This window comes from Mobula birostris, chromosome 7 (genome assembly GCF_030028105.1).
Source record: "Mobula birostris isolate sMobBir1 chromosome 7, sMobBir1.hap1, whole genome shotgun sequence".
Lineage (NCBI taxonomy): Eukaryota > Metazoa > Chordata > Chondrichthyes > Myliobatiformes > Myliobatidae > Mobula > Mobula birostris.
In genome coordinates, this window is record NC_092376.1 from 41,035,807 (window position 1) to 41,050,127 (window position 14,321).

At 37.4% G+C, this 14,321-nt stretch overlaps 1 protein-coding gene across 8 annotated transcripts in view; it reads left to right on the forward strand.

Moving 5' to 3' along the window:
- Positions 1 to 14,321, forward strand: part of flt1 (fms related receptor tyrosine kinase 1) — a 165,842-nt gene that overhangs the window by 75,500 nt on the left and 76,021 nt on the right. For all 8 annotated transcript variants that reach the window (XM_072262967.1, XM_072262968.1, XM_072262970.1 and 5 more), the window contains 2 exons: positions 47 to 176; positions 5,976 to 6,084. In XM_072262967.1, coding sequence (XP_072119068.1) covers positions 47 to 176; positions 5,976 to 6,084 — 239 coding nt within the window. The remainder of the gene's footprint in view (positions 1 to 46; positions 177 to 5,975; positions 6,085 to 14,321) is intronic.

Here is a 14,321-nt window from a genome sequence, read left to right on the forward strand (position 1 = left end):
GTACGCAGTTTATCATTCTGTAATGACTCTTACATGATGTTTCCAGATGTGAAGCCTATGCAGAGACCAAAGGCAGCATTGTTTCTATGGATAGACTTGGCAGTAACATCAACATTACTGGAAATAAGATACACGGCATTAACGAAAGAGTAGAACTACTGGAAGGGAAAAATAAGGTATTTAAACAATTAAATGCATTTACCATTATGTACATATTCTTTCTAATGAATATTGTTTTAAATACTTTGAAAATGTAACATGTTTTATTTGGTTAGACGTATTTAACTGTCTAAAGTTTTTTTTCTGTGGTTTTCTTTGTCCATTTCTTTTCTTCCTTAACATGGCTAGATGCCTAATAGAAGCATCGTATTTAAGCCAAATCAGAATCATAAGACCATAAGACCATAATCATAGGAGCAGAATTAGGCCTTCTGGCAGATTGAGTATGCTCTGCTAATCATTCATGGTTGATTTTCCTGCCTTTTCCTTGTAACCTTTGATGTCCTTACTAATCAAGTACCTATCAACTCCACTTTAAATACACCCAATGACTTGACCTCCACAGTTGTCTATGGCTGTGAGTTCCACAGACTCATCACCCTTTGACTAAAGAAGTTCCTTCACATCTCTGTCACGAAGGCAAACCCTTCTATTCTGAGACTGTGGTTTTTGCTCCTAGACTCTCCCACTATTGGAAACATCCTCTCCACGTTCACTTCATCAAGCCTTTAAATATGCAGTAGGTTTCAATGAGATCTCCCCTGCAGTCTTCTAAACTCCAGTGAGTACAGGCCCAGAGCCACTAGAGTTAACCCTTTCATTGCTGGAATTGTTCTTGTGAACCCCCTCTGGACCATCTTCAATGTCAGTACATCCTTTCTCAGATATGGGCCCCAAAACTGCTCACAGTACTCCATGTATGGTCTGACCAATGCCTTATAAAGCCTCAGCATTATATCCTTGCTTTTATTTCTAGTGCTCTTGAAATGATTGCTAATATTACATTTGCCTTCCATGCTACTGACTCAACCCACAAGATAAAACTTAGGAAATCCTGCGCAGGGACTCCCAAGTCCTCTTGCACATCAAATTTCTGAACTTGCTCTCTATTTAGAAAATATTCTACACCTTTATTCCTTCTACCAAAGTGCAATTCACTTTTCTACACTGTATTCCAGCTGCCATTTCTTTGCCCATTCTCATAATCTGTTTAAGTCCTTCTGCAGACTCCCTGCTTCCTCCAGCAATCCACAGGTATGACTGCAAAGCCATCAATTTTGTCATCTGGATCATTAACCTATAATGTGAAAAGTCATGGACAAATTCCAACCCCTGCAGAACACCATTAGTCACTGGTAGCCAACCAGAAAAGACCCACTTTATTCTCACTCTTTGCCTCCTGCCAGTCAGCCAATCTTCTGTCCATGCCATGGGGTCTTACCTTGTTAAGCAGCCTCATGTGCTTTGTCAAAGGTCTTTCAAAAATCCAAATAAACAACATCCCCTGAATCTCCTTTTCCTATCCTACTATTATTTTTTCAAAGCATTCTAATGGATTTGTCAGGAAAGATTTCTACTTCTGAAAACCATGATGACTTCAGCCTGTTTTACAGTGTGCCTTCAGTTACTGTGAAACCTCATCCTTAATTATGGGCTCTTAATATCTTGGCAACTACTGAAGTCATGCTATCTGGCCTTTAATTTCCTGATACCAATATACATAGACAATCTTACCTTTAGCATGATAAATAATCTGACTTACAAATGTTTATAAATTTGTTGAGCTTAAAATTTATTAATTAGTGGATAATAAAGTCAGAGTCTGTTTTTCAGAAAATAAATATTAGTCTCCTCCTTAATTTCTGCCCACTTGGCTCTTGATTTGAAAACTACTAAAATTTCCACTGACATTAGATATGTAGATATAGATCTAAATCCTTTTTCAGTGGGTGCGTGAATATAATACAAAACATGAAAATACATACTTCCATATTTAGTTAATTGACAGCATTTAAAAGCCATGTTGTTGTTCCAAATTTGCTTGTCAAGACAATAGCTAAGTGATTGTGCTACCTTAGTATTAATTGTTCCACCTCACTTACTTTCTGCATCCAGGTAGTCTTCAGCGAAAGTGAAAATCTAGTTTAATCTAGAGAAAAAGATTTGGTGATCCAAGCTTTTTCTGGAGATTATGTAAACATTGATTTGTATATCTTATTTGTAGTGAAATTTTCACCTCAGCCAAGGACTTGATCAGTTGTATTAGAAACTGCAGGTCATATTTGTATTCAAGTTTAGGTAATCTAATGTCTACAAATTATTTTCTGCATTTTCTATATTACAAGTACCTTCAAAAGTACTTAATTGGGTGTAAACTACATCAAAAGTGAAGTCAGTGTATAAATAGTTACTCTTTTTATATAATTCTCAAACTATTCAGTGGACTGTTGTTCAGATTAATCCAATATATACCAGTAGTTGTGTTTGGGTCAGTACTTGCTGTCATAAAATTTTAAATGCCAATTAGCAATCAAACATACTGTTAATAAACAATTTAATGTTCCAATCAAATGGTTAATAAAGGACATTGGTGTAAATAGCAAAGTATAAACAGTAATTGAATGCATGTTGTTTATGTACAGGTTGTTGGCTAGAAATGGTGAATACCCTATTGGTTTAGCATCATGGGTACAATAGCAAAGTGGTTAATTTCCTCAACAAGTATTCAAAGATCTGACTTTATGTGATCAAACACATGATGGAAGCTGTGAACTTAAATGCAACAGATATAGAAATAAACAATCTTAGAAATCTAATATTTACATTGTTAGGAATACTGCATTGGCCAAATGCACTAACAACAGTTAATCAGCTTCAGTTTTCTGGGAGAGGAATAGATAATGAAATTGTTATGAGGAACAAAGGCAAAAGTGGGTTTAATTTACCAAATTAGGCAGTGAAGTAAGCATTTTTTCTGAACGTTAAGGATGACTGACTTACACTATCTAGAGAATTAAATAGATTGTTCCAGAATCTCAGAGTATCTTATTATAGAATGTCCTGGATATCTCATGTCCTTTGGAATTAACAGGCTCTACCTTATATCTTAAACTGAAATTTCTTGAAAATGTAAAATCAAACTTCCACTGCAAATAAAAAAAACTTGTTGAGTAATACTGAGTAATGAAAAATAATGTGAATTTACTTTCATCATGTTACCAATCCATAAATTATGGTAAGTGACATAATTCCAAAGCAAAATGAATGTTGCTTTCTTTTTGGATACCTCTTTGTACATAGCAGATTTTTTTTTGAAGTAACTGAAATATGGATTTCACAAACAATATGTTTTGAGTAGTACAATTCTGTACACTGTCTATGAACAGTTTTAAATTCAAACCTGTAAACACATGATGAAGCCAAGTCCCTGGAAACAAGGAATGGTAGGTCAAAGGTTTTACCAGAATAGACAATATAATGGTCGTAATGTAATTAATGATCTCCTTAATATGACCCTTAACATTTAAAATTGTTATATATGGAGTTGAATGAAGACGGAGGAAATGAATACAAATAAACTCTGATTAAACTAGAATGATGACTATAATGTTGTGCAACATCTCTGCCCAAACAACTTTATAAATGAGCAAAGCCGAACAAAGTAATTATAACATAGCAAAGCTAATGCCATTAAATAATTACACTCGAATTAAACAAGCTCTATCACTGTTTTCCTGAGAGATAAGGTTTCCTTGCCCTACATCTCAAAGTCCATGCCATTTTGTTAGAAATACTTACAGTATTGTGCATTTAAAGCACTTTAAAGTTGTGGATCACTTAATTACCAGAACTCCCAATCTGGTTGTCATTGTAAATTGTGATTGAACACCTTCTGGTTCAAGGTCCAGGTCTTTCTGTCACTCAGACTGATCCATAATAGATGATAGGACTTTCAGGAGCTTTTTCCTGGAAAGGTTGTAAGAGGAGACATAAGTAATTATTATCTAGCCTTTGTCATCATACACATGCCCTCCCTTGATTATCTGATACTTATTTCATGCAGAGGTAGGCAACAGCCAACATTCTGGATAGGGCCATAGTTCTTAATAAATTAAGATTTTTAAATTCATTCTTGAGGTGCCTATCCCTCATTGTTCTGAAAACATGTTGGTAACCTGCTAACCTTCTATGTTTCCAACGTTATTTGTTTGGGCATGGAATTGTGGACGAACTAAATTGACTAAGGATGGTAGATGTCCTTACCTAAATGGCATTGTAATGTAATCTAACTTCATAGTCACATTCCAGAAAGTTTCCAGATATTTTCCAATGTTTCTCTGCATTATTATTCTGGTTTTCTGGATTAAGTGCTCTATAACATTAGTTTATTCTTAGTATTATGGGAAAGAAATGGAACCTATTGTGGAGGCAGTAGGGTGGAGGAGGGAAGCTATGATTCTTTAATTTCATTTAAACTTTGTCATACCATAAATATGTGAAATCCTAGCTCAATTAGCTTTGGATCATCTTATGTCAAGCCTGGTTCAGTTTAGTACTTTTGTCTCAGAATATGAAAGTCATGGCTACAATGCTAACTCCTAAAACTTTGAGAGATTCATTTAGCAGGGTCACTGCCATGGAGGAGTGCGATGCTGTTGAAGTACCATGTGACTTTAAATCAAAGTCCCAAAAACCCATTTAGACTGATCAACAGATCCCATACAATTATTAGAAGAGTAAGGAAGTTCTTTTGATGTCTAAGTCTGCAGGCACCCCACAAACAACACCTATAAAAGAGAATCAGAGCACCTATTTCATTGTTTATGCTGGAATCTTGCTGCAGACAAATTAATGACCAGAATTTTACAGGGATCATATTCCAAAAGTACATTGTCTGTAAGGTGCTAGGGGCAGCTTGAGATTTTAATACTCATTCAATTAGTACTTTCTTTCTTTCTGTACTTTCTTCATTTTGATGATAGAAGCAGGGGAAGATAGCCAGTTTTCAACAATCTTTAACATTATGATAAAGCTGACAACAAAATTGTTCTGTGATTGATTGATAATTGTGAAGCAGGAGAATTTGTGGTGGGGAGTGGGGGGTGAGTAACGGGGAGGGGGAGTGCCTGGAACAGCTAATGATGTTTTAAAAAAGACACAGAACAAGGTCCAAGAGGATACTTTGAAATTAACAGTTTATACTGAAACAACAAAGATCGGCTTATAATCATTCGGAAGAAGAGTCTTGGCTCGAAACATCAACTGTTCACTCTTTCTCAAAGATGCTGCCTGACCTGCTGAGTTCCTCCAGCATTTTGTGTGTTTTGCTTTGGATTTCCAGTACCTGCAGATGTTCTCAAGTTTATAATCATTAGTTATTTCATTTCAAGAACATTTTTTTATTAAAGTCATTTGATGGCTTATTTATGTTGCAAATTTGCCATGATTTTCAGGGTACCTATTAAGTTGTTCAAGTGTGACTGTAGAGGTTCCATTATGAGTATCATTAGATGAGACAGTATCAAGTCACTTGTAGGATGCTTTAGATAAGCATTCTTTGAAACTATCTGGAGTTGTCATAAATGGTCAAGAGTTACAGAATAATAAGAATTTGGACCATTGCTAAAAATCACAATTGCTTCTTAACTGAAACTAACTCTATGAAAACCAGTCTTTACTTCAGCTGGGTATACCACAAACAAAATATGTCTCCATATTCAAAGCCAGGAACAGAACTATAAAGATGTTAAACAGCCCCATCGGGAGAGTTTTCCTGTTATTCTACCAATATCATTGTTTTGGAATAAAGTATTTTCAAAGAACTGAAATGTAACAATTTCACAATTATATGTCAGTGAGTAACTCGGACCATTGAATAATTGTACCTGTTACACTGCAAAAGGAAATGTTCCATTTGATGAGAAAATGAATAGGATATTCATTATTGTTCTTTTTTCCATTTTGTTTTCTTTTAGACTGTCAGCGTTCTGGTAGTAGCCGAATCTAACATTTCAGGAATTTATCATTGCTTGGCTTCTAACAAAGTTGGTAAAGATGAAAAAAGTATTCATTTTTATATTTCAGGTAAGAAATTCAAACAGCAATATGAACCGTATATTTGATAAGCTTGAAACTTGCATTGCTTGCATTTAAATAATATTTAGAGACTTCATAGAGTTACCATCTCTTGGGAATTTAATGGAAGGGATGAAATAATGAGAACTGAACAAAAGTTGTAGACAAAAATGGTCAAAAATATAGGTTTATAAATGTTTATAAACATGGATATGGAGGTGATGGTATATGGGGAAGAAAAGACAGAATATCTGAATCCTCTGCTACTTGTACTGACATAGGTAGAGCCTGGTTGGAAAGAAAGGAAGGTTACAGTACAAGCAAAGTTACACATGAATTTGCAGGAGAGAATGTATTTGGTTTGGCATCAGAGGATGCATTGTGTATGACTGTCAAATTCGGATGAAAATCTGTCTTTGAACTTGTTTAGGAATTTAGTTGGCAAAGAGAACAACAAAGAAATTGGGTACTTTCCAATTTTGCTGCCCAGACTGCAAGACAGGTCTTGCATCTAACTCATGTACCATTCTTACCAATGCTCATTGATGAAAATAATTATTCACTTTTCAATGAAAATAGTAAATATGATGGTTTGTTTCAAGTTATAGCTATTGCATATAGCCACAAGAAGGAAATGGGATTGCAATCTATAACTGTTTTTTACTTCAAGCATTATTTCTCCTTATTTTTCAAAATATTCAGAAATTATTCCTCCTCTCCACACCAGCAGGCACAGGAAGAGCTTCTTCCCTGAGGCTGTGACCCTGCTGAACCTCACATCACAGCACTAAGCAGTATTGCACCCATATTGTATTGTCTCAGTACTTTTATATTTGTGTGCTGTAGCACTTACTTTTTATTCGCAGTTATTTTGTAAATAACACTATTCTTTGCATTTCTGGTCAGATGCTAACTGCATTTCATTGGCTTTGTATCTGTACTCGGCACAATAACAATAAAGTTGAATCTAATCCAGCTCACAAAGCATTTACTTTTTGCTGTATATTGACAGGATTTTATTAGAATTTAACATAATTGTAGAGTCATAGAAAACTACAGCACAGAAACAGGCCCTTTGGCCTATCCAGTCCATGCTGAACCAATTAAGATGCCCAGTCCCATTGACCTGCATCTGGAAAATAGCCCTACATTCCCCTCTCATTCATGCACCTATCCGGGCTTCTTTTGAATGCGGAAATCAATATCACATCCATTGCTTGCGCTGAACGATCATATCACACCCTAACCACTGTCTGAGTGAAGAAGCTTCCCCTCATGTTCCCCTTAAACATTTCTCCTTTCACCCTAAACCCATGACCTCTCATAGTAGTCTCACACAACCTCAGCGGAAAAAGCCAGTCTGCATTTACCCGATCCATACACCCCATAATTTTGTATACCTCTATCAAATCTCCGCTCAATCTTCTATGTTCTAGGGAATAAAATTCTGACCTAATCTTTCCTTACAACTCAGGTCTTTCAGTACCGGCAACATCCTTATAGATTTTCTCTGTACTCTTTCAATCTTATTTACATCTTTCCTGTAGGTAGGTGACCAAAACAACACACAATATTCCAAATTAGGCCTCAACAACATCTTATACAACTTCAACATCCCAACTCCTGTACTCAATACTTTGATCTATGAAGGCAAATTTACAGAAATTTTTTTAACAACTCATTCTAGCTGTGATGCCACTTTCAAAGAATTATGGACCTGTATTCCCAGATCCCTTTGTTCTACTGCTATCCTCAGTGCCCTACCGGTCACTGTGTGAGACCTACCCTGGTTAGTCCTCCCAAAGTGCAACACCTCACCCTTGTCTGCATTAAATTCCATCTGCCATTTTTCAGCCCATTTTTCCAGCTGATCCCAATCCTGCTGCAAGCTTTGCTGGTCTTCCTCGCTGTCCACTAACTCCCAATCTTGGTGTAATTTGCAAATTTGCTGACCCAATTAACCACATTATCATCCAGATTGTTGACATAGATGACAAGCAACAACAGACCCAGCACCGATCCCTACAGCACTCTGCTAGTCACAGGTCTCCAGTCTCCAGAGAGGCAACCATTTACCACCACTGACTGGCTTCTCCCACAAAACTAATGTCCAGTCCAATTTACTACCTCATCTTGAATCCAAGTGGCTGAACCTTCTTGACTAACCTCCCATGCGGGATCTTGTCAAATGCCTTGCTGAAGTCCATGTAGACAACATCCACTGTCTTGCCTTCATCATCTTTCCTGGTAATTTCCTCAAAAAACTCTATAAGATTGGTTAAACGTGACCTATCAAGCAGAAAACCGTGCTTACTAACCCTAATCAGTCTCTGTCTATCCAAATATTCATACTATATCCACTTATAATATCCAATTATACCCTTAAAATACCTTCCAGAATCTTTCCCACTACTGATGTTAAGCTCATCAGCCTACAATTTCCTGGTTTATTTTTAGAGCCTTTCTGAAACAGAAAAACAACATTAGCTATCGTCCAACCCTCTGGTATCTCACCTGTCCCTAAGATTATTTAAATATCTCTGCTATGGCCAGTGCAGTTTCTGCACTTGTCTCCCACAGGGTCCAAGGGAACACCTTGTCAGGCCCTAGGGATTTGTCCACCCTGATTTGTCACAAAACAGCAAAACTGCCTCATCTCCATGACCTCACTGCTGCTTTGTCTCACTTCAGTAGATTCTGTGTCCGTCTCCTAAGTAAATAAAATACAATGCAAATAATACATTTAAGATTTCCCCATCTCCTTTAGCTCCACACACAGGTTACCATTCTGATCTTTAAGAGGACCAATTTTGTCCCTTGCAATTCTTTTGCTCTTAACATTCTCCTTAAAGAAGCCCTTAAGATTCTCCTTCACCTTATCTGCTAGAGCAACCTCATGCCTTATTTTAGTCCTCCCGATTTCTTTCTTAAGTATTCTGCTGCATTTCTTATATTCCTCAAGTACCTCATTTGTTCCTACCTGCTTATACCTGCTGTGCATCCCCTTTTTTTCTTAACTAGGGCATCAATATCTCTCAAAAACCAAGGTACTCTAAAGCTGTTATCCTTACATTTTTATTCTAACAGGCACTTAGCAAGTACATCTTTAACAGAAAACAGACTGTCCCAATCCACACTTGCCAGATCCTTTCCGATACTATCAAAATTGACCTTTCTCCAACTTAGAATCTCTACCCGAGGACCAGAACTATCCTTTTCCAGAATTGCCTTGAAACAAGTGGCATTATAATAACTAGATGCAAAGTGTTTCTCTACACAAACTTCTGTCAACTGCTCTGTCTCATTCTCCAATATGAGATCAAGTATCCCACACTCTCTCATTGGAACTTCTACGTACTGGTTAAAGAAACTTTACTGAACATATTTGACAAATTCTATCCCATCTAGTACTTTTACAGTATGGGAATCCCAGTCAATATGTAGAAAGTAAAAAATCACCTACTATCAAAACTTTATGTCTCTTGCAACAGTCTGTGATCTCTCTACAAGTTTGTTCCCCTAAATCCCACAGACCATTGGATAGTCTATAATATAGGCCCATTAACAGGGTCATACATTTCCTATTCCTCAGTTCCACCCATGAAGCATCAGTAGACAAGTTCTCCAGTCTGTCCTGACTGAGAACTGCTGTGAGATATTTCCTGACTAGTAACACCACCTCTCCCCTTTAATTCCCCTGCTCTATCACATCCAGAACAGTGGAATCCTGAAATATTGAGCTGCCAGTCCATAAGACCATAAAACAGGAGCAGAATTAGGCCATTTGGCCCATCGAGTCTGCTCCGTTATTCAATCTTGGCTGATCCTTTCTTCCCCTCCTCAGCCCCACTCCCCAGACTTCTCCCCATAACCTCTGATGTGGTGTCCAATCAAGAACCTGTCAAACTCTGCTTTAAATACACCCAGTTACCTCGCCTCCATAGCTGCCTGTGGTAATAAATTCTACAAATTCGCCACCCTCTGGCTAAAGAAATTTCTTCACAGCTATGTTTTAAATGGACACCTCTCTATCCTGAGGCTGTGCCCTCTTGTCCCAGACTCCCCCATCATGGGAAACATCCTTTCCACATCTACTCTGTCTAGGCCTTTCAACATTCAAAAGATTTCAATGAAGTCCTTCCTCATCCTTCTGAATTCCAGCTAGTACAGACCCAGAGCTATCAAACGTTCTCATATGATAACCCTTTCATTCCTGGAATCATTCTTGTGAACCTCCTCTGAACCATCTCCAATGCCAGCAAATCTTTTCTTTGATGAGGAGCCCAAAACTGTTCACAATACTCAAGGTGAATCCTCATCAGTTCCTGATAAAGCCTCAGCATCACACTCCATAATCTCATCCTTAACAATTGACTCCAACATCTTCCCAACCTCTGAAGTCAGGCTAACTGATCTATAATTTCCTTTCTGCTGCCTTCCTCCACAATTTCTATTGTTGACTCTTTCAGAACCCTAGGGTCTGGTCTGGTCTGGTCATCTGGTCTGAGTGACTTATGTACCCTTAGGTCTTTCAGCTTTTTGAGCACTTTCTCCCTTACAATAGTGACTGCACTCACTTCTCTTCCCTCACACCCTTCAACATCTGGCACACTGCTAGCGTCTTCCAAAGTGAAGACTGATGCAAAATACTCACCTAGTTTGCCTGCCATTTCTTTGTCCCCCGTTATTATTTCTTCAGCCTCCTTTTCTAGTGGTCTTATATCCAGTTTCAGCTCTCTTTTATCTTTTACATACTTGAAAAAGCTTTTACTATTCATTTTGATATTGTTTGCTGGCTTGCTTTCATATTTAATCTTTTCCCTCCTAAGGATTCTTTTAGTTGCTCTCTGTAGGGTTTTAAAAGCTTCTTAATCCTCTGTCTTCCCACTAATTTTTGCTTTGTTATATGCCCTTTCTTTTGATTTTACATTAGCTTTGACTTCCTTTGCCAGTTATGGTTGTACTATTTTGCCATTTGAGCATTTCTTTATGTTTGGAATACATCTGTTCTGCACCTTCCTCATTTTCCCCAGAAACCCACGCCATTGCTGCTCTGCTGTCACTCCTGCCAGCCTCTCCTTCCAATTTACTTTGGCCTACTCCTCTCATGCCACTGTAATTCCCTTTCCTCCACTGAAATACTGCTATGTCAGACTTTCTCCCTATCAAATTTCAAGTCAAATTCCTGCCCTTCCTGCAACCATGTCTTATTAATGGCTACAATATCATAATTCTATGTGTTGATCGATGACCTGCGCTCATCTGCCTTTTCCTACAATACTTCTTAACATTGAAATATATGCAACACAGAACATTAGGCCCACCATGCTCAACTTTTTTGCTTCCCGACTTTGTCTGAGGTCTTAACAACAAAAAGTGCATCGTCAAACTCTCTGTGTTAAGGAGCTGAATGAACTCCAGATCATTCGGGAGGCTGAGGCAGTGATAGACAGGTAACTGGGTGACAGTCAGCAGGGTGAAAGGATTCATGAAAAAGAGTTACTAAATTGAATTTAAATAAGGTCACCCATTAGTTATCTTCTTAATATTATTTGCTGTTATATTAAAATTAATCTGCTCCATATGCACTTTCCTTCTTTATGAAGATAATACTTACTCAATTTTTATTAACTGGTGCTTGATTGATCTGGCCAGAGGATATGCTGGAGTGACGTTGGACTGGACTCCACACTGTGAGGTTTTTCTTCCTCTAACAGAAGGCTGAGTTAAGACTTGAAACTAGTCCCAAAACAAATTCCAGTGTAAGCTGTCAGGGCCTGTTTTCTGGACAGAGGATTGCCAAAGCTCTGATCTTCTGATGTCTCAATATGCTGACCAAGCAAGTCCTTCTCTGCATTGCCAGTTTCTGTGTGTGCTAACTGGCTCTGTTTACATACAACCAAAATTTTCTGGTGAACCTAGTCTGGACTTTGGCAGAATGCCTCTGTTTGGGTGAGACTCCTGGAATAAACAAAAATCTTTTCTTAGCCTGGAGATCAGTTTGGGGGTCAGAGATGAATATATAATTTTATATGGGAAGCATTTATTTCTGGATGTTTGAAAATACTACAAGAGATAAATTTGTAGAGACCTGGTAAAGGAAAGCTGGAATTTGACCTGTGGTTCCCAATGTACAATCCTTTGCACATCCCTATATACAATGAATAGTAGAGAACATGATTATGATTATCATAAATTAAAAGAAAAAGTATGTTTACGGGCAGTTAAGCTGAGATACTTTAAATTTTCCTTTTGACAACCATTGAGTTTCAATCTCTAATTACAAATAAATTAACTAATAGCCACTGCAGGTATAGTTCTGTTGTTCCTGTTCCAGAGAGCTTTCGAATAGTGTAATAAATGACATCCTTGTTAAGTACATCTTGGTATCACAGGTTAGGAGAAATGCCATGGGTACTTAGTAGTAGAATAACAAAAATATGGATAATATGGTTAAGAAGTGACTCATGAATCACTAATAATACTTAGAATCACTCAGACAATGTAGTTAAAATGTATTAACGGGCACAAACACTGTATGTTAGATCTTTTCAGTGTGATTTCAGAATAATATTTTGTTCTCTCACTTTCATCAGTATACGTATAGAGTAAATGGTGGTTTCAGTAATCAGAAATGTTAGTCTATCAAGTAGAAAATAGTCATATTTGCTCCAATAAGCCGAAGAAAATTATGCCTTTTGTTTTAACGAACAAACCATTCAACTATGTCCATGCTGACCAGTGGTCATCCATCGTATACTTCCTACTTCCAGCACTTGGCCAGTAGTCTTCTGTGTCCTGATGATTCAAGTGCTTGTTTAGACAGCTCTTAAATGCTGTCATGATTCTATCTCCACCATCTCCAATAGTGTACTCATTATTCTCTGGTGAATAAGATTCCCTTCAAATGACGTTTAAATTAATGAGCAAGGAAGTGTTCTGCTGGAGCACATCTAAAGTATGATTTCTATTTTTGGTAAGAGGATTAGAAATGTGATATTTTGAAATGGTGTGAAGCAAGTAAGTGTTGGTGTGCAGAAGAATCTGTTTATGATAATGTGCAGGAAATACAAGCAGTTAGGAGGGTAAACAATATGTTGAGCCTTATTCTTTACCTCACTTTTCCAAGATCTGATGTAAGGTCATCAACCCAAAAAGTAAAATCTGTTTTTGTCTCCACAGTTGCCACATGAATTTCTGAGTGTCTCCAGCGTTTTCTGTTTCTATTTCAGATCTCCATCTTAGTTTCTTTATTTTCGTTTATTGCAGCGGACTTGAAAACCACATAAAAATTCCTAGTAGAGGTTTGTTTTTTCTAAGCAAGGAAGGATATAAGTGCAGACACAACAGACTGCAGTGGCTAGAACCTGGAGCACAAAACAAATTGCTGGAGGAATTTGACGGCTCAGGCAGCGTCTGCTGAAGGTTGTTTCAAAGTTTCAGGCTGAGACTCTTCATCTAGCTTGGATTAAGTGCCTTGGAAATAGGGTAGCAAAGATTTATCTAAGATTGAATTTATAAGGCTGAGTGGTCTTCTCTCTATTAAGTAGGCTAAGATTTTTTTAACCCACTAGAAATTAAAACAAATAAGTAATGTTATTGAAATGTACAAAATTCAGATGTAGATTGAGGGAATAGATGATGTAAAGCTACTTCTGACTGGAAGATTTGGAGCATGTATGCAAAACTGTCTGAGGGGATTTGCAAGCCACTTTTTAAAATTCATAATTACCTGTTACAGCAACTTGTTCCTTAGAGCCTTTTCCCATTTGACGAGGCCTTATGGAGCAGAGGACTTTCATATCCTAATTAGTGGGTGTTACTCCAGAAGTGGTTCTGGATAAGGGTGTATCACCTCAGGGTAAGAATCAGCCAGTTAGCACTGTGATGAGGAGAATTTTGTTTTACTTGGAAGATAGGTTGGAATTTTCTTTTATAAGATGCTTAGTGGTTGAGAGTATTAATCGATTAATTGATAGATTTTTGAAAACGGGCATTTGAAGATTGGCTAGATATAGACTTGAAGCAGAGATCAAATCTTGATCCTACTGAATAGTAGATTAGGTTTAAGCAATATCGTGATCTAGTTCAGTTCTTACTTTCCTTACATGTTTGTATTTCGGACAGTGTAGTAAAAAAATCAGTAAAAGTTCATTGTTGCTTTTGATCATTCTCCCTGGATTTCCTCTGAGCAGGGTTTGAGGGTTGATTCAAGTTCAGCTGCAACCTCAGTTGTAGCATGAGGA